The sequence below is a fragment of the Ambystoma mexicanum genome, chromosome 8 (genome assembly GCF_040938575.1).
Source record: "Ambystoma mexicanum isolate Mex_15411 chromosome 8, UKY_AmexF1_1, whole genome shotgun sequence".
Classification (NCBI taxonomy): domain Eukaryota; kingdom Metazoa; phylum Chordata; class Amphibia; order Caudata; family Ambystomatidae; genus Ambystoma; species Ambystoma mexicanum.
Window position 1 is genome coordinate 1,712,296,025 of NC_090929.1, and position 26,036 is coordinate 1,712,322,060.

At 47.8% G+C, this 26,036-nt stretch overlaps 1 protein-coding gene across 1 annotated transcript in view; it reads right to left on the reverse strand.

Moving 5' to 3' along the window:
- Positions 1 to 19,777: 19,777 nt before the first annotated feature.
- Positions 19,778 to 26,036, reverse strand: part of CPXM2 (carboxypeptidase X, M14 family member 2) — a 597,080-nt gene continuing 590,821 nt past the window's right edge. Inside the window, exon 14 of the mRNA XM_069612029.1 lies at positions 19,778 to 22,161. Coding sequence (XP_069468130.1) covers positions 21,908 to 22,161 — 254 coding nt within the window. The 3' untranslated portion in view covers positions 19,778 to 21,907. The remainder of the gene's footprint in view (positions 22,162 to 26,036) is intronic.

Genomic DNA, 26,036 nt, shown 5'->3' on the forward strand with positions numbered 1-26,036 from the left:
TGCTCACATGCTCCACAGAGGCAAAGCTTGCCAAGGGAGCAGGCTACCGATCTGTCATAGAGGAAGCCTGCTCCAACATGAGTCCCGCCACTCCCACACACTTCCGGAATTGCTCACATGCTCCACAGAGGCAAAGCTTGTCAAGGGAGCACGCTATGGATATGCCATAGAGGAAGCCTGCCCCAAAATGTGGCCCGCCACTCCCACACACTTACAGGATTGCTCACATGCTCCACAGAGGCAAAGCTTGTCAAGGGAGCACGCTACGGATCTGTCATAGAGGAAGCCTGCCCCAACATGCGGCCCGCCGTTCCCACACACTTCCAGGATTGCTCACATGATCCACAGAGGCAAAGCTTGCCAAGGGAGAACGCTACAGATCTGTCATAGAGGAAGTCTGCTCCGACATGCATCCCGCCACTCCCACACACTTCTGGGATTGCTCACATGCTCCACAGAGGTAAAGCTTGCCAAGGGAACAGGCTATGGATCTGTCATAGAGGAAGCCTGCTCCAACACGTGTCTCCCACACACTTCCGGGATTGCTCACTTGCTCCACAGAGGCAAAGCTTGCCAAGTGAGCAGGCTACGGAACTGTCATAGAGGAAGCCTGCTCCAACATGCGGCCCGCCACTCCGACACACTTCCAGGATTGCTCACATGCTCCACAGAGGCAAAGCTTGCTAAGGGAGCAGGCTACGGATCTGTCATAGGAGAAGCCTGCTCCAACATGCGGCCCGCCACTCCCACACACTTCCGGGATTGTACACATGGTTCACAGAGGCAAAGCTTGCCAAGGGAGCAAGCTATGGATCTGTCATAGAGGAAGCCCGCTCCGACATGCGGCCCACCACTCCCACACACTTCCGCCAAGGGAGCAGGCTACAGATCTGTCATAGAGGAAGCCTTCTCCAACATGCAGTCCGCCACTCCCACACACTTCCAGGATTGTGCACATGCTCTACACAGGCAAAGCTTGCCAAGGGAGCACGCTACTGATCTGTCATAGAGGAAGTCTGCTACAACATGCGGCCCACCACTCCCACACACTTCCGGGATTGCTCACATGCTCCACAGAGGCACAGCTTGTCAAGGGGGAACGCTACGGATCTGTCATAGAGGAAGCATGTTCCAACATGCGGCCCACCACTCCCACACACTTCTGGGATTGCTCACATGCTCCACAGAGGCAAAGTTTGCCAATGGAGCAGGCTCCGGAACTGTCATAGAGGAAGCCTGCTCCAACATGCATCCTGCCACTCCCACACACTTCCGGGATTGCTCACATGCTCGACAGAGGCAAAGCTTGCCAAAGGAGCAGGCTACGGATCTGTCATAGAGGAAGTGTGCTCCGACATGCGTCCCGCCACTCCCACACACTTCCGCGATTGCTCACATGCTCCACAGAGGCAACGCTTGCCAAGGGAGCAGGCTACAGATCTGTCAAGGAGGAAACCTGCTCCAACATGTGTCCTGCCACTCCCACACACTTCTGGAATTGTTCACATGCTCCACAGAGGCAAAGCTCGCCAAGGGAGCAGGCTACGGAGCTGTCATAGAGAGGCCTGCTACAACATGCGGCCTGCCACTCCCACACACTTCCGAGATGAGATTGCTCACATGCTCAACAGAGAGAAAGCTTGCCAAGGGAGCAGGCTACGGATCTGTCATAGAGGAAGTCTGCTCCGACATGCGATCGCCACTCCCACACACTTTCGGGATTGCTCAGATGCTCCACAGAGGCAAAGCTTGCCAAGGGAGCAGGCTACGGATCTGTCAAAGAGGAAGCCTGCTCAAACATGCGGCCTGCCACTCCCACACACTTCCGAGATTGCTCACATGCTCAACAGAGAGAAAGCTTGCCAAGGGAGCAGGCTACGGATCTGTCATAGAGGAAGTCTGCTCCGACATGCGTTCGCCACTCCCACACACTTTCGGGATTGCTCAGATGCTCCACAGAGGCAAAGCTTGCCAAGGGAGCAGGCTACGGAGCTGTCATAGAGGAAGTCTGCTCCGACATGCGTTCGCCACTCCCACACACTTTCGGGATTGCTCAGATGCTCCACAGAGGCAAAGCTTGCCAAGGGAGCAGGCTATGGATCTGTCAAAGAGGAAGCCTGCTCAAACATGCGTCCCGCCACTCCCACACACTTCTGGGATTGCTCACATGCTCCACAGTGGCAAAGCTTGCCAAGGGAGCAGGCTACGGATCTGTCATCGAGGAAGCCTGCCCCAACATGCGGCCCACCATTCCCACACACTTCCGGGATTGTGCACATGCTCTACAGAGGCAAAGCTTCCCAAGGGAGCACGCTACGGATCTGTCATAGAGGAAGTCTGCTCCAACATGCGGCCCGCCACTCCCACACACTTCCAAGATTGCTCACATGCTCCACAGAGGCAAAGCTTGCCAAGGGAGCAGGCTACCGATCTGTCATAGAGGAAGCCTGCTCCAACATGAGTCCCGCCACTCCCACACACTTCCGGAATTGCTCACATGCTCCACAGAGGCAAAGCTTGTCAAGGGAGCACGCTATGGATATGCCATAGAGGAAGCCTGCCCCAAAATGTGGCCCGCCACTCCCACACACTTACAGGATTGCTCACATGCTCCACAGAGGCAAAGCTTGTCTAGGGAGCACGCTACGGATCTGTCATAGAGGAAGCCTGCCCCAACATGCGGCCCGCCGTTCCCACACACTTCCAGGATTGCTCACATGATCCACAGAGGCAAAGCTTGCCAAGGGAGAACGCTACAGATCTGTCATAGAGGAAGTCTGCTCCGACATGCATCCCGCCACTCCCACACACTTCTGGGATTGCTCACATGCTCCACAGAGGTAAAGCTTGCCAAGGGAACAGGCTATGGATCTGTCATAGAGGAAGCCTGCTCCAACACGTGTCTCCCACACACTTCCGGGATTGCTCACTTGCTCCACAGAGGCAAAGCTTGCCAAGTGAGCAGGCTACGGAACTGTCATAGAGGAAGCCTGCTCCAACATGCATCCCGCCACTCCCACACACTTCCAGGACTGCTCACATGCTCCACAGAGACAAAGCTTGCCAGGGGAGCAGGCTACGGATCTGTCATAGAGGAAGCCAGCTCCAACATGCGGCCCGCCACTCCGACACACTTCCAGGATTGCTCACATGCTCCACAGAGGCAAAGCTTGCTAAGGGAGCAGGCTACGGTTCTGTCATAGGAGAAGCCTGCTCCAACATGCGGCCCGCCACTCCCACACACTTCCGGGATTGTACACATGGTTCACAGAGGCAAAGCTTGCCAAGGGAGCAAGCTATGGATCTGTCATAGAGGAAGCCCGCTCCGACATGCGGCCCACCACTCCCACACACTTCCGCCAAGGGAGCAGGCTACAGATCTGTCATAGAGGAAGCCTTCTCCAACATGCAGTCCGCCACTCCCACACACTTCCAGGATTGTGCACATGCTCTACACAGGCAAAGCTTGCCAAGGGAGCACGCTACTGATCTGTCATAGAGGAAGTCTGCTACAACATGCGGCCCACCACTCCCACACACTTCCGGGATTGCTCACATGCTCCACAGAGGCACAGCTTGTCAAGGGGGAACGCTACGGATCTGTCATAGAGGAAGCATGTTCCAACATGCGGCCCACCACTCCCACACACTTCTGGGATTGCTCACATGCTCCACAGAGGCAAAGTTTGCCAATGGAGCAGGCTACGGAACTGTCATAGAGGAAGCCTGCTCCAACATGCATCCTGCCACTCCCACACACTTCCGGGATTGCTCACATGCTCGACAGAGGCAAAGCTTGCCAAAGGAGCAGGCTACGGATCTGTCATAGAGGAAGTGTGCTCCGACATGCGTCCCGCCACTCCCACACACTTCCGCGATTGCTCACATGCTCCACAGAGGCAACGCTTGCCAAGGGAGCAGGCTACAGATCTGTCAAGGAGGAAACCTGCTCCAACATGTGTCCTGCCACTCCCACACACTTCTGGAATTGTGCACATGCTCCACAGAGGCAAAGCTTGCCAAGGGTGCAGGCTACGGAGCTGTCATAGAGAGGCCTGCTACAACATGCGGCCTGCCACTCCCACACACTTCCGGGATTGTACACATGGTTCACAGAGGCAAAGCTTGCCAAGGGAGCAAGCTATGGATCTGGCATAGAGGAAGCCTGCTCCGACATGCGGCCCGCTACTCCCACACACTTCCACCATGGGAACAGGCTACAGATCTGTCATAGAGGAAGCCTGCTCCAACATGCGGCCTGCCACTCCCACACACTTCCAGGATTGTGCACATGCTCTACAGAGGCAAAGCTTGCCAAGGGAGCACGCTACGGATCTGTCATAGAGGAAGTATTCTCGAACATGCGGCCTGCCTCACCCACACACACCTGGGATTGCTCACATGATCCACAGAGGCAAAGCTTGACAAGGGAGAACGCTACAGATCTGTCATAGAGGAAGCCTGCTACAACATGCGTCCACCACTCCCACACACTTCCGGGATTGCTCATGTGCTCCACAGAGGCACAGCTTGCCAAGGGGAATGCTACAGATCTGTCATAGAGGAAGCATGTTCCAACATGCGGCCCGCCACTCCCACACACTTCTGGGAATGCTCACATGCTCCACAGAGGCAAAGTTTGCCAATGGAGCAGGCTATGGAACTGTCATAGAGGAAGCCTGCTCCAACATGCATCCCGCCACTCCCACACACTTCCGAGATTGCTCACATGCTTGACAGAGAGAAAGCTTGCCAAGGGAGCAGGCTACGGATCTGTCATAGAGGAAGTCTGCTCCGACATTCGTCCCGCCAAGCCCACACACTTTCGGGATTGCTCACATGCTCCACAGAGGCTAAGCTTTTCAAGGGAGCAGGCTACGGATCTGTCATAGAGGAAGCCTGCTCCAACATGCGTCCCGCCACTCCCACACACTTCTGGAATTGCTCACATGCTCCACAGAGGCAAAGCTTGCCAAGGAGCAGGCTACGGATCTGTCATAGAGGAAGCCTGCTCCAACATGCGGCCCACCATTCCCACACACTTCCGGGATTGTGCACATGCTCTACCGAGCAAAGCTTGCCAAGGGAGCAAGCTACGGATCTGTCATAGAGGAAGTCTGCTCGAACATGCGGCCCGCCACTCACACACACTTCCAAGATTGCTCACATGCTCCACAGAGGCAAAGCTTGCCAAGGGAGCAGGCTACGGATCTGTCATAGAGGAAGCCTGCTCCAACATGAGTCCCACCACTCCCACACACTTCTGGGATTGCTCACATGCTCCACAGAAGCAAAGCTTGTCAAGGGAGCACGCTATGGATATGCCATAGAGGAAGCCTGCCCCAAAATGTGGCCCGCTACTCCCAGACACTTACGGGATTGCTCACATGCTCCACAGAGGCAAAGCTTGTCAAGGGAGCACGCTACAGATCTGTCATAGAGGAAGCCTGCACAACATGCGGCCTGCCGTTCCCACACACTTCCGAATTGCTCAACTGCTCCACAGAGGTAAAGCTTGCCAAGGGAGTAGGCTATGGATATGTCATAGAGTTAGCCTGCTCCAACATGTGTCCTGCCACTCCCACACACTTCCGGGATTGGTCACATGCTCCACAGAGGCAAAGCTTGCCAAGTGAGCAGGCTACGGAACTGCCATAGAGGCAGCCTGCTCCAACATGCATCCCGACACTCCGACACACTTCCAGGATTGCTCAGATGCTCCACAGAGACAAAGCTTGCCAGGGGAGCAGGCGACGGATCTGTCATAGAGGAAGCCAGCTCCAACATGCGGGCCGCCACTCCCACACACTTCCAGGATTGCTCACATGCTCCACAGAGGCAAAGCTTGCTAAGGGAGCAGGCTACGGATCTGTCATAGGAGAAGCCTGCTCCAACATGCGGCCCGCCACTCTCACACACTTCCGGGATTGTACACATGGTTCACAGAGGCAAAGCTTGCCAAGGGAGCAAGCTATGGATCTGTCATAGAGGAAGCCCGCTCCGACATGAGGCCCGCCACTCCCACACACTTCCGCCAAGGGAGCAGGCGACAGATCTGTGATAGAGGAAGCCTGCTCCAACATGCAGCCCGCCACTCCCACACACTTCCAGGATGTGCACATGCTCTACACAGGCAAAGTTTGCCAAGGGAGCACGCTACTGATCTGTCATAGAGGATGTCTGCTCGAACATGCAGCCCGCCACTCCCACACACTTCCTAGATTGCTCACATGCTCCACAGAGGCAAACTTTCCCAAGGGAGCAGGCTATGGATCTGTCATAGAGTAAGCCTGCTCCAACATGAGTCCTGCCACTCCCACACACTTCCGGGATTGCTCACATGCTCCACAGAGGCAAAGCTTGTCAAATTAGCACGCTACGGATCTGTCATAGAGGAAAGCCTGTCCCAACATGCGGCCCGCTGTTCCCACTCACTTCCAGGATTGCGCACATGATCCACAGAGGCAAAGCTTGCAATGGGAGCATGCTACAGATCTGTCATAGAGGAAGCCTGCCCCAACATGCGGCACGCCACTCCCATACACTTCTGGGATTGCTCACATGCTCCACAGAGGCAAAGTTTGCCAATGGAGCAGGCTATGGAACTGTGTCATAGAGGAAGCCTGCTCCAACATGCATCCCGCCACTCCCACACACTTCCGTGATTGCTCACATGCTCGACAGAGGCAAAGCTTGCCAAGGGAGCAGGCTACGGATCTGTCATAGAGGAAGTCTGCTCCAACATGCGTTCCGCCACTCCCACACACTTCCGGGATTGCTCACATGCTCCACAGAGGCAAAGCTTGCCAAGGGAGCAGGCTATGGATCTGTCATAGAGGAAGCCTTCTCCAACATGCGGCCCGCCACTCCCACACACTTCTGGGATTGCTCACATGCTCCACAGAGGCAAAGTTTGCCAATGGAGCAGGCTACGGAACTGTCATAGAGGAAGCCAGCTCCAACATGCATCCAGCCACTCCCACACACTTCTGCGATTGCTCACATGCTCCACAGAGGCAAAGCTTGCCAAGGGAGCAGGCTACAGATCTGTCATAGAGGAAGCCTGCTCCAACATGTGTCCCGACACTCCCACACACTTCCGGGATTGCTCACATGCTCCACAGAGGCAAAGCTTGCCAAGGGAGCAGGCTATGGATCTGTCATAGAGGAAGCCTGCTCCAATTTGCGGCCTGCCACTCCCACACACTTCTGGGATGGCTCACATGATCCACAGAGGCAAAGCTTGACAAGGGAGAACGCTAGAGATCTGTCATAGATGAAGCCTGCTACAACATGCGGCCCAGCACTCCCACACACTTCCAGGATTGCTCACATGCTCCAGAGAGACAAAGCTTGCCAGGGGAGCAGGCGACGGATCTGTCATAGAGGAAGCCAGCTCCAACATGCCGCCCGCCACTCACACACACTTCCAGGATTGCTCACAAGCTCCACAGAGGCAAAGCTTGCTAAGGGAGCAGGCTACGGATCTGTCATAGGAGAAGCCTGCTCCAACATGCGGCCCGCCACTCTCACACACTTCCGGGATTGTACACATGGTTCAAAGAGGCAAAGCTTGCCAAGGGAGCAAGCTATGGATCTGTCATAGAGGAAGCCCGCTCCGACATGAGGCCCGCCACTCCCACACACTTCTGCCAAGGGAGCAGGCTACAGATCTGTGATAGAGGAAGCCTGCTCCAACATGCAGCCCGCCACTCCCACACACTTCCAGGATGTGCACATGCTCTACACAGGCAAAGCTTGCCAAGGGAGCACGCTACTGATCTGTCATAGAGGAAGTCTGCTCCAACATGAGTCCCGCCACTCCCACACACTTCCGGGATTGCTCACATGCTCCACAGAGGCAAAGCTTGTCAAGGGAGCACTCTACGGATCTGTCATAGAGCAAAGCCTGCCCCAACATGCGGCCCACCGTTCCCATACACTTCCAGGATTGCTCACATGATCCACAGAGGCAAAGCTTGCAATGGGAGCATGCTACAGATCTGTCATAGAGGAAGCCTGCCCCAACATGCGTCCCGCCACTCCCATACACTTCTGGGATTGCTCACATGCTCCACAGAGGCAAAGTTTGCCAATGGAGCAGGCTATGGAACTGTCTCATAGAGGAAGCCTGCTCCAACATGCATCCCGCCACTCCCACACACTTCCGTGATTGCTCACATGCTCGATAGAGGCAAAGCTTGCCAAGGGAGCAGGCTAGAGATCTGTCATAGAGGAAGTCTGCTCAGACATGCGTCCCGACACTCCCACACACTTCCGGGATTGTTCACATGCTCCACAGAGGCAAAGCTTGCCAAGGGAGCAGGCTACGGATCTGTCATAGAGGAAGCCTGCTCCAACATGCGTCCCGACACTCCCACACACTTCCGGGATTGCTCACATGCTCCACAGAGGCAAATCTTGCAGAGGGAGCACGGTACGGATCTGTCATAGAGGAAGCCTGCTCCAATTTGGTGCCCGCCACTCCCACACACTTCTGGGATGGCTCACATGATCTACAGAGGCAAAGCTTGACAAGGGAGAACGCTAGAGATCTGTCATAGAGGAAGCCTGCTACAACATGCGGCCCAGCACTCCCACACACTTCTGGGATTGCTCAAATGTTCCACAGAGGCAAAGTTTGCCAATGGAACAGGCTACGGATCTGTCATAGAGGAAGCCTGCTCCAACATGCATCCCGCCACTCCCACACACTTCCGGGATAGCTCACATGCTCCACAGAGGCAAAGCTTGCCAAGGGAGCACGCTACGGATCTGTCATAGAGGAAGCCTGCTCCAACATGCTGCCTGCCACTCCCACACACTTCCTGGATTGCTCACATGCTCCGCAGACGCAAAGCTTGCCAAGGGAGCACGCTACGGATCTGTCATAGAGGAAGCCTGCTCCAATTTGTGGCCCGCCACTCCCACACACTTCTGGGATGGCTCACATGATCCACAGAGGCAAAGCTTGCCAAGGGGGAACGCTACAGATCTGTCATAGAGGAAGCCTGTTCCAACATGCGGCCCGCCACTCCCGCACACTTCTGGGATTGCTCACATGCTCAACAGAGGCAAAGCTTGCCAAGGGAGCAGGCTACATATCTGTCATAGAGGAAGCCTGCTCCAACATGCGTCCCGCCACTCCCACACACTTCCGCTCACATGCTCGACAGAGGCAAAGCTTGCCAAGGGAGCAGGCTACGGATCTGTCATAGAGGAAGCCTGCTCCAATTTGTGGCCCGCCACTCCCACACACTTCTGGGATTGCTCACATGCTCCACAGAGGCAAAGCTTGCCAAGGGAGCAGGCTATGGATCTGTCATAGAGGAAGCCTGCTCCAACATGCGACCCTCCACTCTCACACACTTCCGGGATTGCTCACATGCTCCACAGAGGCAAAGCTTACCGGGCCCCTCAGGAGCCATCTGTAGGAGGAGCTCTTATTCTCACCAAACCTTGACCTGCTGCATGTGTTTGCGGGAAGTCTTGGAAGGTTGGGCCACGAGCAGAGTTGGTTTTGCTACACAGCGGCTTAGAGACCGGCTGCCACACTGCACCTGGGTGCAATCAAGGGAAGAGACCCTAATGGAAGGAACATCGCAGCCCTTGACGTTGAACACCGGGTCCCAATTATCAACACTTTTCTGGGCACAAACACAGGTCCTCTCAATGTGCACCTGATGGCTCGTGACTGTGCACGTCAGAGATGCACGTATGCAGATGCCTTGTTCGCCCTTTTGAATAACTGCACTAAGTAGCCGGTGTTTCTGTGCATTTTAAATGTCACGAATGTGGCCCTGTCTGGGCCTGGCACTGACTGGTGGGCACAGCGGCACAGAGTCATTTCTGCCACTTTTGTCTACTTGCTACTCAAGTGGTAGGACCCACTGCTGTCTCGCCTGCATTTCTATCCCCCAAAGAGAAGTGCAAAGGCAGCTTTCCATGTTTAGGATGGCAGCCTGGCATGCATTGCTGCCGAGACCATGCTCCCGGCACTTATGCATGCCAGGGAGCTGGCCAGTGCTTTATTTGCACTGGTGCACAGGCACCCCGCAGATGCACAGGGCAGCCTTTTCAGAAGTCACCCCCCTGCTATTTGTAGATCCCCATTTATTGTGCCTTGTGCCTTGGATTTCCACACCGCCCAGATGTTCACAGCTGAACATTTACGTGTTACCGATGTTCAACGCTGGGTCTTTACAAAACGCAGGTGTTGAAAAGTGGACCTTTAAATGTTTCATATACTAAGCACTGTCCCTTCAAACAGTGCAGATACTAAACACTTATATTTTACATGTGTGTGATGTTAAGCACCTAGCCTTTAAACATGAGATATACTAAACAGTAGACCTTAGCATGTGTTTGATATCAAGTACTGGGACATTACCCAATGCGTATGTGAGGCACTGCTCCTATGCAGGTTTCTGATGTTAAGCACAGGGCCCTTACACATGGGAGATACTAAACACTGGTCCCTTACATGTTTCTGATGTTAAGCACTGGGCCTTTAAACATGGGAGATACTAAACACTGGTCTCTTACATGTTTCTGATGTTAAGCACTGGGCCCTTACACATGTGAGATACTAACCACTGGTCCCTTACATGTTTCTGATGTTAAGCACTGGGCCTTTAAACATGGGAGATACTAAACACGGGTCCTTTACATGCTATTGATGTTAAGCACAGGGTCTTTAATCAATGCAGATGTTGAACACTGGCCCTTTGCATGTTTCTCATGTTAGGCACTGTGTCTTTACACAATCCAGATGTTAATCACTTGTCATTTACATGTTTTTGATGTCAAGTACTGGGCCTTTAAACAATGCAGGTGTTAAACACTGGTCATTCGCATGTTTCTGATGTTAAGCACTGGGCCTTTGCACAATGCAGATGTTAAACACTCGTCCTTTACATGTGTTTGATGTCAAGTACTGGGCCTTTATCCAATGCATATGTTAGACACTGGTCCCATACAGGTTTCTGATGCTAAGCACTGGGCCTTTACACATGGGAGATACTAAACACTCGTCCTTTACATGTGTTTGATGTCAAGTACTGGGCCTTTATCCGATGGATATGTTAGACACTGGTCCCATACAGGTTTCTGATGCTAAGCACTAGGCCTTTACACACAGGAGATACTAAACACTAGTCCTTAGCATGTGTTTGATATCAAGTACTGGGACATTACCCAATGCGTATGTGAGGCACTGCTCCTATACAGGTTTCTGATGTTAAGCACAGGGCCCTTACACATGGGAGATACTAAACACTGGTCCCTTATATGTTTCTGATGTTAAGCACCGGGCCTTTAAACATGGGAGATACTAAACATTGGCCATTTACATGTTTATGATGCTAAGCACTGGGCCTTTACACGTGGGAGATACTAAACACAAGTCCTTTAAATGTATTTGATGTCAAGTACTGGGAATTTACCCAATGTGTATGTGAGGCACTGCTCCTATACAGGTTTCTGATGCTACGCACTGGGCCCTTACACATTGGAGATGCTTAACACTGGTCTGTTACATGTTTCTAATGTTAACCACTGGACCTTATCACATGGGAGATACTAAACACTGGCCCTTTACATGTTTCTGCTGTTAAGCACTGGGCCTTTACACATGGGAGATACTAAACACTGGCCCTTTACATGTTTCTGCTGTTAAGCACTGGACCTTTACACATGGGAGATACTAAACACAGGTCCTTTACATGCTATTGATGTTAAGCACAGGGTCTTTACACAATGCAGATGTTATATACTGGTCCTTTACATGTGTTTGATGTCAAGTACTCGGCCTTTACCCAATGCAGATGTTAAACACTTGTCATTTAAATGTTTTTGATGTCAAGTACTGGGCCTTTATCCAAAGCGTATGTTAGGCACTGGTCCCATACAGGTTTCTGATGCTAAGCACTGGGCCTTTACACACAGGAGATACTAAACACTGGTCCTTTACATGTTTCGGATGTTAAACACTGGGTCTTTACACAATGCAAATGTTAAATACTAGTCCTTCACATGTCTCTTATGTTAAGCACTGGCCCTGTATGTGTTTCTGATGTTAAGCACTGGAACTTTATATGTTTCTGATGTTAAGCACTGTGTCCTTATACAGTGCAGATACTAGACACTGGTCTGTTACATGTTTCCGATGTTAAGCACTGAACCTTTTCACATGGGAGATACTAAACACTGGCCCTTTACATGTTTCGAATGTTAAGCACTGGGCCTTTACACATGGGAGATACTAAACACGAGTCCTTTACATGCTATTGATGTTAAGCACAGAGTCTTTACACAATCAAGATGTTAAATACTGGTCCTTTACATGTCTTTGATGTCAAGTACTCGGCCTTTACCCAATGCAGATGTTAAACACTTGTCATTTAAATGTTTTTGATGTCAAGTACTGGACCTTTGTACAATGCAGACGTTAAACACTCATCCTTTACATGTGTTTGATGTCAAGTACTGGGCCTTTCTCCAATGTGTATGATAGACACTGGTCCCATACAGGTTTCTGATGCTAAGCACTGGGCCTTTACACACAGAAGATACTAAACACTGGTCCTTTACATGTTTCAGATGTTAAACACTGGGTCTTTACACAATGCAGATGTTAAATACTAGTCCTTTACATGTCTCTTATGTTAAGCACTGGGCCTGTATGTGTTTCTTATGTTAAGCACTGGAACTTTACATGTTTCTGATATTAAGCAAAGGACATGTACATGTTACTGATGTTAAGCACTGTGTCCTTATACAATGCAGATGTTAGACACTGGTCTTTTACATGTTTCTGATGTTAAGCACTGGGACTTTACACATGGGAGATACTAAACACTAGTCCTTTACATGTGTGTGATATTGAGAACTGGGTCTTTACACAACACAGATGTTAAACACTAGTCCTTTATATGTTTCTTGTGTTAAGCACTGAACCTTTACATGTTTCTGATGTTAAGCACTGAGACTTTACACATGGAAGATACTTAACACTGGTCCTTTACATGTTTCTGGTGTTAAGCACTGGGCCTTTAAACATGGGAGATACTAAACACTGGGCGTTTAAACATGGGAGATACTAAACACTGGGCGTTTAAACATGGGAGATACTAAACACTGGTCCTTTACATGTTTCTGGTGTGAATCACTGGGCCTTTACACACTGCAGATGTTAAACACTGGTCCTTTACATGTGTCTGATATTAAACTCTGGAGCTTTCCACACTGCAGATGTGAAACACTTGTAATTTACATGTTTTTGATGTCAAGTACTGGGCTTTTACACAATACAGATGTTAAACACTGGTCCTTCGTGTGCTCTGATGGTAAGCACTGGGCCCTTAGATAATGCAAATGTTAAGCACCAGTCCTTTACATGTTTCTGGTGTAAAGCACTTGACCTTTACACAATCCAGATGTTCAACACTGGTCCTTTACAACACAATCCGTTTGTTACACACTGGTCCTACATATGTGTCGGATGTTAAGCACTGGACCTGTACGTGTGTCTGACGTTAAGCACTGACCCCTTTCATGTTTCAGATGTTAAGCAATGTGTCTTTACACAATGCAGATGTTAGACACTGGTCCTTCACATGTGTCTGATGCTAAGCAATGGAACGTTACACAATGTAAATGTTAAAACACTGGTCCTTTCATGTTTCTGATGTTAAGCACTGGGCCTTTAAACATGGGAGAAAATAAACACCAGTCCTTTACATATTTCGGATGTTAAGCACTGGGCCTTTACACAATGCAGATGTTAAACACTAGTCCTTTATATGTTTCTTGCGTTACGCACTGAGCCTTTACATGTTTCTGATGTTAAGCACAGGACCTTTACATGTTTCTGCTGTTAAGCACTGGGACTTTACAGATGGGAGATACTAAACACTGGTCCGTTACATGTTTTGGATATTAAGCACTGGGCCTTTACACATGGGAGATACTAAACATGGGTCTGTTACATGTTTTGGATATTAAGCACTGGGCCTTTACACATGGGAGATACTAAACATGGGTCTGTTACATGTTTTGGATGTTAAGCACTGGGCCTTTACCCATGAGAGATACTAAACAGTGGTCTGTTACATGTTTCTGAGGTGAAACTCTGGGCCTTCACACATGGGAAATACTAAACACTGCTCTGTTACATGTTTCTCATGTGAAACACTGGGCCTTTACATATGGGACATACTAAACACTGGTCCGTTACATGTTTCTTATGTTAAGCACTGGACCTTTACATATGGGAGTTAATAAACACTGGTCCTTTAATTTTTTCTGATGTGAATCACTGGGCCTTTACAGAATGTAGATGTTAAACACTGTCCTTTACATGTGTCTAATGTTAAGCTCTGGAGCTTTCCACACTGCAGATGTGAAACACTTGTCCTTCGCGTGTTATTATGTCAAGCACTGGGCCTTTACACAATGCAGATGTTAAACACTGGTTCTTTACATGTCTCTGGTGTAAAGCACTTGACCTTTACACAATCCAGATGTTCAACTCTGGTCCTTTACATGTGTTTGATGTCAAGTACTGGGCCTTTACCCAATGCGTATGTTACACACTGGTCCTACACATGTTTCGGATGTTAAGCACTGGGCATTTACACATTAAGCTACTAAACACTGGTCATTTATATGTTTCGGAAGTTAAGCACTGGGTCTTTACAAAATGCAGACGTTAAATACTAGTCCTTTACATGTGTTTGATGTCAAGTAATGGGCCTTTACACAATGAGTATGTTACACACTGGTCTTACACATGTGTCGGTTGTTAAGCACTGGGTCTTTATCCAATGCAGATTTTAAACTAGTCCTTTACATGTGTCTTATGATAAGCACTGTACCTGTACGTGTGTCTGACGTTAAGCACTGGTCCCTTTCATGTTTCAGATGTTAAGCAATGTGTCTTTACGCAATGCATATGTTCGACACTGGTCCTTCACATGTGTCTGATGCTAAGCACTGGAACTTTACACAATGCAGATGTTAAAACACTGGTCCTCAACATGTTTCTGGTGTCAAGCACTTGATCTTTACCCCATGCAGATGTTAAACACTCGTCCTTTAAATGTTTTTGTTGTCAAGTACTGGGCCTTTACCCATTGCGTTTGTTAGATACTGGTTCTTTACACGTTTCACATGTTAAGCGCTGGGCCTTTACACATGGGAGAGTAAAAACACTGGCCCTTTACATGTTTCTGGTGTGAATCACTGGGCCTTTACACAATGCAGATGTTAAACACTGGTCCTTTGGATGTGTATGATGAGAAGCACTGGACCTATCCACACTGCAGATGTGAAACACTATTCACTTACATGTTTTTGATCTCAGGTACTGGGCCTTTACAGAATGCAGATGTTAGACATTGATCATTTGCATGTTTCTGACGTTAAGCACTGGGACTTTACACACTGCAGATGTTAAACACTGGTCATTCGCATTGACTGTTGTTATGAACTGGGCCTTTACACAATGCAGATGTTAAGTACCAGTCCTTTACGTGTTTCTGGTGTCAAGCGCTTGACCTTTACACAACCCAGATGTTAAACACTGGTCCTTTATATGTGTTTGATGTCAAGTACTGGGCCTTTATCCAAGGAGTATGTTAGACACTGGTCCTATACATGTTTTGGATGTTAACCACTGGGCATGTACACATTAATATACTAAACCCTGTTCCTTGACATGTTTCGGATGTTAAGTACAGGGCCTTTACACATGGGAGATACTAAGCACTGGTCATTTACATGTTTGGGATGTTAGGCACTGGGCCTTTACACGTGGGAGATACTAAACACTGGTTGTTTACATGTTTTAGAATGTTAAGCACTGGCCCCTTACATGTTTCTGATGTTAAGCACTAGGCCTTTACACAATGCAGATGTTAGACACTCGTCCTTTACATGTTTTTGATGTCATGTACTAGGCCATAACACAATGCAGATGTTAGACACTCGTCCTTTACATGTTTTTGATGTCATGTACTGGGCCTTTACACAATGCAGATGTTAGACACTCGTCCTTTACATGTTTTTGATGTCGTGTACTGGGCCTTTACACAATGCAGATGTTAGACACTCGTCCTTTACATGTTTTTGATGTCATGTACTGGGCCTTTACACAATGCAGATGTTAGACACTCGTCCTTTACGTGTTTTTGATGTCAGGTTCTGGGCCTTTACACAATGCAGATGTTAGACACTGGTCCTTCGCATGTTTCCGATGTCAAGTACCGGACCTTTATACACTCTCTACATTGAACACTGATGTTTATAGAATGCAGATGTTCCACTCTCTGCTCCATACATGACCTGCTCTCCAGCAACATCCAACATTGCAAGTGCTGACTGCCCAGCTGTTTTCCGGTGTGTCATTCTCTTTTATTAAGCAGAACTGTTGGTGTAGACGGGATGGGCGATGCTTGGTGGAGAGGGTTCAGACACTGCACGGGCTGCTGCGTCCTGGGGTTCCTTGCAACAGCTGGGCAGCAGCATCCATTGTGTGAAATGCACCCCCTGACGTGGGGCCCTTCATTTCAGGAGAACTATCTCTGTTCTGTGTTGCATGACACGGCTCAGACAGGTGGATTTCACTAGACTCTTGAAGGTGGGGGAGGTGAGGTGTGGCCATTTCTGGAACACAGCGGGGAGGGACACGGGTTGGGGCGAGTTGTCGGGTCATGCTGAGAAGTGATGTGCTAGAGTATGTCACATAAAGTGGTCAGGATAGTTTGGAATGAAGAGAAGAGGTGCTGAAAGATGCCGAGGAGTGGCCAGTCTTGGAACAACTACATTGTTACACCCTAAAGTCATGCGCTGATCAAAGTTCACAATTGGAATTTGGGATCATGCCTACATACTTTAAGTCAATCAGGTATACCAATAGCTCAGCAAGTCAAGAGGATACATGTCTCATATATTTAATTATCCTTATGTCACACTGAACTTAGCTAATCTTGAAAATCTCCCTATGTCTGTGAGTGGGTCCCTCTCACTTATTGTTCCTTATCACCTCTTGTTTCTGCGTACACTGCAGATCGACAGGTCCACCAGTCCGGTAAGTAGTACACTTACCTGTGTCGCCCATCCAATGTCACGAGTGATCAGTTCCTCCACAATATCACAGACAAACGTACCTTTCAAATAATATCTGGCCAATAGATTTTGAAAACTGTTCATGCAACTACACTCACAATTGTGTTTTCTCTTCCCAATATTTGTCCAAAAGCTTTCACAGTTTATTTCCTTTTAAGAAATGTGGCTCTTGTGTCTTCTGCTTAGCACATTTGCCCAGACACCAAGACGTGTTTCGACCCCAAAAGGCTCCTTGTCAAGGCTGGGCTGATCAGTATTGTCAATTGTTGTGACAGCCTGTTTAATAAGGAAGCAAAGAACAATAAGTGGCAATTAGGGGTTGAGGTCATTAGGTTAGATATTACTTCAGCAAATAGTCCCTTTGTGTTAAACGATACATGATACGTATGTGATGATCCCAGTGGATCGGTTTAACAGACCTCTCGTGGAATCGCCACCTCCCCAACTGGTTATGACCAGCGTATGTTTCCGTAATTCATGTACCCGTGCGCATGCGCACTAAAAAGTGCTGTCTACATTATACCAAGTGTCAGTAATAAAGTGTACGCGCATGATATAATCCTGCCACATTTATTCACCATTGCTTATCGGTTATCAATGGCAATGGCCGGGATGTCATTTCACCAAAATGCCTGGGGCAGCGGAAGAGACAGCACACGACCCTTGACAACATCACAGGAAGTGATGTCATTTGACGCCACCCCTATGTGATATCACAACCTTTCACCCCTTGACAAAACCGGAAGTGGCATCACATAGCATTGTTCCTAAGTACACTACGAAAATGTTGGTTGCGATATCACTGTAATGTGATGCACATTTCGTACAAGAATGGATCGCCACATGTATCGTTAAGATCAGTGCGTATAGGCCCATATTACCAAATTACTGTGAATGCAAGCAGGCGTCCATGACCAAATGATAATGATGTGTTATTATATAGCACTTACACTTAAGCGCTTCATATAGAAAAAATATACATACGATATCACCCAACCTGTGTTGGTACTCATTTATCAACCTCAGCAGGATGAAAGGGTGAGTTGACCTTGCCGGGATTCGAACCTGCGACCTGCAGATCAAACACACATCATAGCAGCGAGCGCTCAACCCACAAAGCTATCTTATCCACTAGAGCTAACTTACCAAGTATAGAAAAATAAGCAATTACATGTCTGAATGTTCTCAAAGTCAGACATTTACACACAATTACACTCTGTAGTGGATGCCCTTAAACTGGTAACTGAGATTGAACAGCAGGCCGGTTCATCTGCAGGTCCGGTGCACTTTTGGGCACAAGTCAAGCCTGCGTGGATCTACTTTTCACGCTGCAGACGTTGGCAAAATGCATACCATTGGGAGGGTTCATAACTGTGTATTAAAGAATTTAGAGTAGTGCAAGGAAAGCAATGCACTCACACGGCATCCTGCACCCTGTGTACTCACTACCTCATACATGCAAGCAAACATCCTGGACAGCATGCCAGGGAGATAGGAAAGATAGACCCATTACAACAAAGCATTCATTGTGGCACAATGAAATCAAGGGCCACATTATGCCCTATTGTCAAACGTTTCTACACTGTGCACAAGCTTTTATGCACAAGGATTTTGTCAAGTGACCGAGGACAAAGAGATGGATTGTCTTGTGATGACTGTAACAGAGACAACAGCAGAAAAAAAACATGGTATAACTGCAACTTGTAAAAAGCAAAATAAATAGTCCAAAATGGATGCTTATTCTACTCCAAAGGCTTTTTGTAAGTATTTGTCTGCATTGTGAATTTGAGGTGTTTAAGAACAGACTAAATCAGTGACTCACCCCCTGAAGTGTGCCTGAAATAAATCTTTAATCAGTCTAGCAATTATTGTATAGTATTCCAGAAAGACAAATTATTTGTTTGTCCTATTCTTTCTTATTTAGGGTCACTGCTTAAAGTGTTACACCTGTGGTACCCCCTGTATTTTTTAAGGGGCCTGAACAAGAATTCCAGCCACTGCAGAAACAAAGAGCCACATGGTGCTGGCCACAGCCCAGGAGTTTCCATTTCAACAAAAATAGAATGTTTTTTTAGTTTTTTTTTATGGGTAGCACGGGGGAACTCAGCTGCAACCCCTGGTGACCTCCAAATTACGTCCTGGCCAATTGTTATCAATTATGTTTGTACAATAGCTGCAAGTATTTGTTAAACCTAAAATGCAATAATACAACGGAAGCTTTGTCTGTAAACTTGGGGGACACCATGAAATCCAGTTGGGGAGGTGGCGATTCCACGAGAGGTCTGTTAAACCGATCCACTGGGATCATCACATACGTATCATGTAACCCAACACGAGTATCGGTTAACACAAAGGAACTATTTGCTGAAGTAATATCTAACCTAATGCCCTCAGCTCCTAATGGCCACCTATTGTTCTTTGCTTCCTTAACAATCAGGCTGTCACAACAATTGACAATACTGATCAGCCCAGCCTTGACAAGGAGCCTTTTGGGGTCGAAACACGTCTTGGTGTCTGGGCAAATGTGCTAAAAGTCACATTTCTAATACAGAAATAAACTGTGAAAGCTTTTGGACACATATTGGGAAGAGAAAACACAATTGTGAATGTAGTTGCATGAACAGTTTTCCAAAGCTATTGGCTCAGATATTATTTGAAAGGTACGTTTGTCTGTGATATTGTAGAGGAACTACTCACGCGTGACATTGGATGGGCGACACAGGTAAGTGTACTCCTTACCTGACTGGTGGACCTGTTGATCTGCACTATACGCAGAAACAAGCGGTTTCGTACGCAGTCTTGGAAGGAGGTGAGTAACACACGCTGAAGTGAATGAAGGGCAGACAGGTGTCACGATGTGTAGATGTAAAGGGTTATGCTCTTGATTTTTCTCAGCTCTCACAGATGGACCATGACACTTGTTATGATTAATGAGTGACAGATGTTGGGGTTGACATGTGGCAGACGTTGGGAATAATTGTGACAGGTTTTCACACTAATGTGTGCCAGGTTGGTGTATGTGTGACACCTATTGATGGGTGCGTGTGACAAGTACTTGGTTAACATCTTAAAGGGATGTAAGGGCACATTCTGACAGGTGTTGGGTGTTCCTGCTGTAGACTTTGGATGCACATGTGTGAGGTGTTGGGTGTTCCTGCTGTAGACTTTGGATGCACATGTTTGAGGTGTTGGGTGTACATGTGTAAGGTGTTGGGTGTTCCTGCTGTAGACTTTGGATGCACATGTGTGAGGTGTTGGGTGTTCCTGCTGTAGACTTTGGATGCACATGTTTGAGGTGTTGGGTGTACATGTGTAAGGTGTTGGGTGTCCCTGCTGTAGACTTTGGATGCACATGTTTGAGGTGTTGGGTGTACATGTGCAAGGTGTTGGGTGTCCCTGCTGTAGACTTTGGATGCACATGTTTGAGGTGTTGGTTGTACATGTGTAAGGTGTTGGGTGTTCCTGCTGTAGACTTTGGATGCACATGTGTGAGGTGTTGGGTGTTCCTGCTGTAGACTTTGGATGCACATGTTTGAGGTGTTGGGTGTACATGTGTAAGGTGTTGGGTGTTCCTGCTGTAGACTTTGGATGCACATGTGTGATGTGTTGGGTGTACATGTGTAAGGTGTTGGGTGTTCCTGCTGTAGACTTTGGATGCACATGTGTGAGGTGCTGGGTGTACATGTGCAAGGTGTTGGGTGTCCCTGCTGTAGACTTTGGATGCACATGTGTGAGGTGCTGGGTGTACATGTGCAAGGTGTTGGGTGTCCCTGCTGTAGACTTTGGATGCACATGTTTGAGGTGTTGGTTGTACATGTGTAAGGTGTTGGGTGTTCCTGCTGTAGACTTTGGATGCACATGTGTGAGGTGTTGGGTGTTCCTGCTGTAGACTTTGGATGCACATGTTTGAGGTGTTGGGTGTACATGTGTAAGGTGTTGGGTGTTCCTGCTGTAGACTTTGGATGCACATGTGTGATGTGTTGGGTGTACATGTGTAAGGTGTTGGGTGTTCCTGCTGTAGACTTTGGATGCACATGTGTGAGGTGTTGGGTGTTCCTGCTGTAGACTTTGGATGCACATGTTTGAGGTGTTGGGTGTACATGTGTAAGGTGTTGGGTGTTCCTGCTGTAGACTTTGGATGCACATGTGTGAGGTGTTGGGTGTTCCTGCTGTAGACTTTGGATGCACATGTTTGAGGTGTTGGTTGTACATGTGTAAGGTGTTGGGTGTTCCTGCTGTAGACTTTGGATGCACATGTGTGTGGTGTTGGGTGTACATGTGTAAGGTGTTGGGTGTTCCTGCTGTAGACATTGGATGCACATGTGTAAAGTGTTTGGTGTTCCTGCTGTAGACTTTGGATGCACATGTGTGAGCTGTTGGATGTACATGTGTGAGGTGTTAGATGTACATGTGTCAGGTGTTGGGTGTTCATGCTGTAGAGGTTGTGTGTATATGTGTCAGGTGTTGGGTGTATTTGTGGTAGGCGCCGAGTGTACATGTGACAGGTGTTGTGGGGTACGTGTGATAGGCGTTGGTGTACATTTAGCAGGTGTTGCAGGCCTGTGGGGTAGCTGGTGGTTTTGTAAATATGTCAGGTGTTGGTTGTACATGTGCCAGGTGCCCCTGTCTTAGGCATCGGGTGTATATGCGGCAAATGTTCGGTGCACATGTGATAGCCATTGGATACAGATGTGGCAGGTGATGGGGTATGACTAGCAGCAGTTTTAGAGAGCGCGTGTGCAGCACGCGGCAGGTCCCTGGGGCCCCTCATTGGGGCAGCCTACACGTGCCTCGAGGCCAGTCTCATGCGCTGCTGCTGCCGCTGCATTAAGGGGCTGACCGGCTGCTTCCCAAATCTCTCGAGGATCTCCCTAATACGGGCCATGTTCGTTTTACTGAGCTTGAAATCGCAGCGGGTGGCGCCCATCTCGTACCCCACGGAGCAGTTCTTGGTGGACGGGTTAAAGCCTTCAGCTTTCGCCATCACGACGTAGTCGCCAGGGTTCAGCAGCCGCCAATAATCACCGTCATTCGCTGAAAGGAGAAGGAGAGTGAGATGTCAGGAAGCTCCATAGCAGCGTGATCTCACTCCTTTGCTATCTGTCTCTCTGTGTGTACAAGACATACCACCTCCTGTGTTCAACAATTCCCACACTCCTAATACAGTATGTTTTAAATGTTTATGTTATGTAAATACTAATTAGATGTAATTTTAATGTTCACTAATTTTACTTTTATATTACATGAATAACATACAAATTGCATGCAAACGTTAGATGAATTGAATATTCATGATTGTGAGGTTTAATGGCAACCCCAGGATCCCATGAACATAAAGCACATGTTAAGGGCCTAATGTGCTGAAATACATTCTTGCCATGGAAAGGCACACTGGTAGATCGAAAAGCCAGCCTCAAAACTTCAACACTCTGAAGGTGCCTAGTGGACTCAAAAACTCAAAATGGGCCTCGCAGGAGAAATTCATGGCCAAGAAAAATGAAAGTCTTCTTCTACATGGAAATTGGCATTTTCTAACAAAGAAACTGTGATGTCTAAAAGTGTGTGCATTTTGAAGATGGTAATAATTACATTGAGCGAAGTATTCCCTTCCCAAAATTTACATATGATGAGAAAAAACAGGTTATTTGACCCTGGTCGTTCTCGGTAGAGGTATCCTAAACCTTTTGGTGAAATGTTTAGGAACTTGGGGTTTCACCCTACGTTACCCAGGGTAATAAAGATGTGGACCCCTTACTCACTGTGCCTTAGGGAGGCTCAGCTTCACCTCACTGATGAGGCCCAACAAGGCAGAAACAGGTGTCTGGGGTTTACGTGTAGTACTCTTGTTCAAAGAAGGATTGCCTGGCATTTCGGTGCTGGACTGCCCATATGGATGGGACAAAGACTGGTATGCAAATGGATGTTTCTCCTCTGTGAAAGGTACAGTGAGATGAAACGTGGTTGTAGATACTCCCGAGTGGGCACCTTCCCATAGAACAGATTATTTGGCCTTGCTCGTTCTCGGTAGAGGGGCTCACAGACTGTTTTGTGAAGTGTTTAGGAACTTGGGGTTTCACCCTAAGTTACCCATGGTTATCCAGACATGGATCCCTTGCTCACTGTGATTAGAGAGGCACACCTTCCCCTCACTGATGAGGCCCAACTAGGCAGAAACACGTGCCTGGAGTTGTTGGTACTCTTGTTCAAAGAAGGATTGCCTGGCATTTCGGTGCTGGACTGCCCATATGGATGGGACAAAGACTGGTATGCAAATGGATGTTTCTCCTCTGTGAAAGGTACAGTGAGATGAAACGTGGTTGTAGATACTCCCGAGTGGGCACCTTCCCATAGAACAGGTTATTTGGCCTTGCTCGTTCTCGGTAGAGGGGCTCACAGACTGTTTTGTGAAGTGTTTAGGAACTTGGGGTTTCACCCTAAGTTACCCATGGTTATCCAGACGTGGATCCCTTGCTCACTGTGATTAGAGAGGCACACCTTCCCCTCACTGATGAGGCCCAACTAGGCAGAAACACGTGCCTGGAGTTGTTGGTACTCTTGTTCAGAGGAGAATTGCCTAGAATTTCGGTGCTGGACTGCCTGTGTCAATGGGACAAAGACTGGTATGCAAATGGATGTTTCTTCTCCGTGAACGGTACAGTGAGCTAAAACATGGTTGTAGATACTCCCGAGTGGGCACCTCCCCATAGAACAGGTTATTTGGACGTGTTCATTCTCGGTAGAGGGGCTCCCAGACCTTTTGTGCAATATCATGAGAAGGACCTTAAACAGTGATGGCGAGATGCAATTTATTAAAAATAATTTGAAGACCTAATTTGTAAAAATAAATGAAACGTTGAACGTACAAGTTTTCTGTACATGGAAAAGGAAGGGTCAACTCATGGGACATTGTCACCATCCCCAACACCAAGAACGAACAGATCTGTTCAGCCTCTCGATCTGAAAGACAATTGCTTTGAAGTTTCAGGGCCTACAGGAGCTGTGTTCATGCGTGACTGAGCAATTTATTTGTGTGCTGGTTAAAAAGAGACACTGCTATTATGTGGGTTGAACTTAGTAAAATCCCCAAAATTCAAGAAATGTTGTGGACCATCCCTGGACTGACTTGGGGGTGACCTGCAATCCAGATTCTCACATGATGTCAGAGACTCATCTGGGCAGGGATATTAGATCTCTTCAGCATCCATTAGCCCAGCATTTGACTTCACAAGAATGATTGATCAATTTACAGCAGCCTAATGTCAAAAGAGAGCAAAGACGCCTGGCACACATGCTTCAAGAGAATTGAAACCAAGAGGACAAAAGAACCGAATATTATGAATATAATTAAGAGATGCCAAAATGAGTGTATGCAGAATCATTCTTTAAGGATTTTCTCAGCAATGATAGGTTGCACAGAGGCCACTCAGGTATAATTTTAAAGCTTATTCCAAGGTGGTTTTGTTGCCACAACTTATCAAAATCCGAATTTCAGAACTCAAGTTACAATTGAAAATGTCATTGTAGCTTCCCAGAAAATGTACAATACCGAAGCTTGGGGTAGTAGTACATTTGGGAATCATGTAACTGTCTGTAAAGTTTGGTGACACTAACTGTTATTGGGTGCAAATGGTGAAAACCCACACTTCGCACATGCAACATTCTGCCAACACAGGGATCATTTTAATAAGACCGGCATGAGTAGAGGAACACAAACATATATATGTTATGTTTATTTGTTAAACAAAAACTGTTCTCATGTAGGCAAAACTACATGTTTAAAATAAAATGTCAAATGAAGACTCTTGTGGGTTAATTCATCCTTCCCATCAATTCTACTTCACAACACTCAGGGGCCTATCCTTAGAGAGGGGCTGGGCTTTTGGGGAGGAGAAGGAGATTATTCTCCAATGAAAAGTCACTGTTAATAAGTTAACACATCTTGATCTCAATATTCCAGAGGTGTGGCTTAGAGGGTAAAAATGCCACTATGGTGAAGAGGAGAGCTATCTACAAATCTTCAAGAGAGACATACCTAATAACCGTTCGGTGAATCCTAAGACAGCTGCCTGCAATTATCTGGGAAGACTGCCTGATACTACCTGGGTTGCAGAGGACTAAACATTGTTGCAGGATTAACTTTGCCTGCAAAGACAGCAATTGGGAAAGCCTAGAAGCTGACTGAGCCCTATGGCCAAGGAGAGCCAAACAGAGGGATGAATGCGGGTGGCTATCCATGACTGACGTACTTGACAAAATCCCTGTGCTTCCACAAGAGAGGCTCCTAAAACGCTGCTGACTTTTCTGCACGCCAAACCCAGAGAAATCCAATCTAAGTAGCTTGTCCAGTAGAAACAAGTGTGGGGATGTGTTTGATTTAATACCTTCCACTTAATTAATGGGTGGGGGAGTGGAAGTAGACCCTTAGTATATTTGATCAATAAAAACTCAATGAATTCCCATATAGCCAAATACCACAGGTGATTTTGTTAATATTCAAAATTAACATATTCAATTCCCAGAACACTTTAAAAACAATAGTCTGTAATGTAATTGGGTACTCCTATTTTTTTCTTGTCAACCACAGACTTCCCTAGAGGAAAGGGGTGTCTTTGTCCAAAAACTAAATTGCTAACTGTCACCATCCCTTAGATCTGGCCTTTCAGCAGAGGGGTGCTGAATGTCCCGGAAGGTCTGGGTTTGGTGCTGGGGAAGCGAACGGCTTTTGCTAAGTGTAACCAAGTGTAATTCCTAATTGAAAAATGCACCCCCTTTCCTGAGAGTGAGAAAGGGATCCTGATAGAAGAAACATTTTGCTTTGGGGTGAAGAAGGAAGAAGGGTTCTATTAATCCAAAGTAGTATCAAAGGTCTGTGGGGTTTTCAAAACTTCTAGAATGTTTAAGTGCACAGG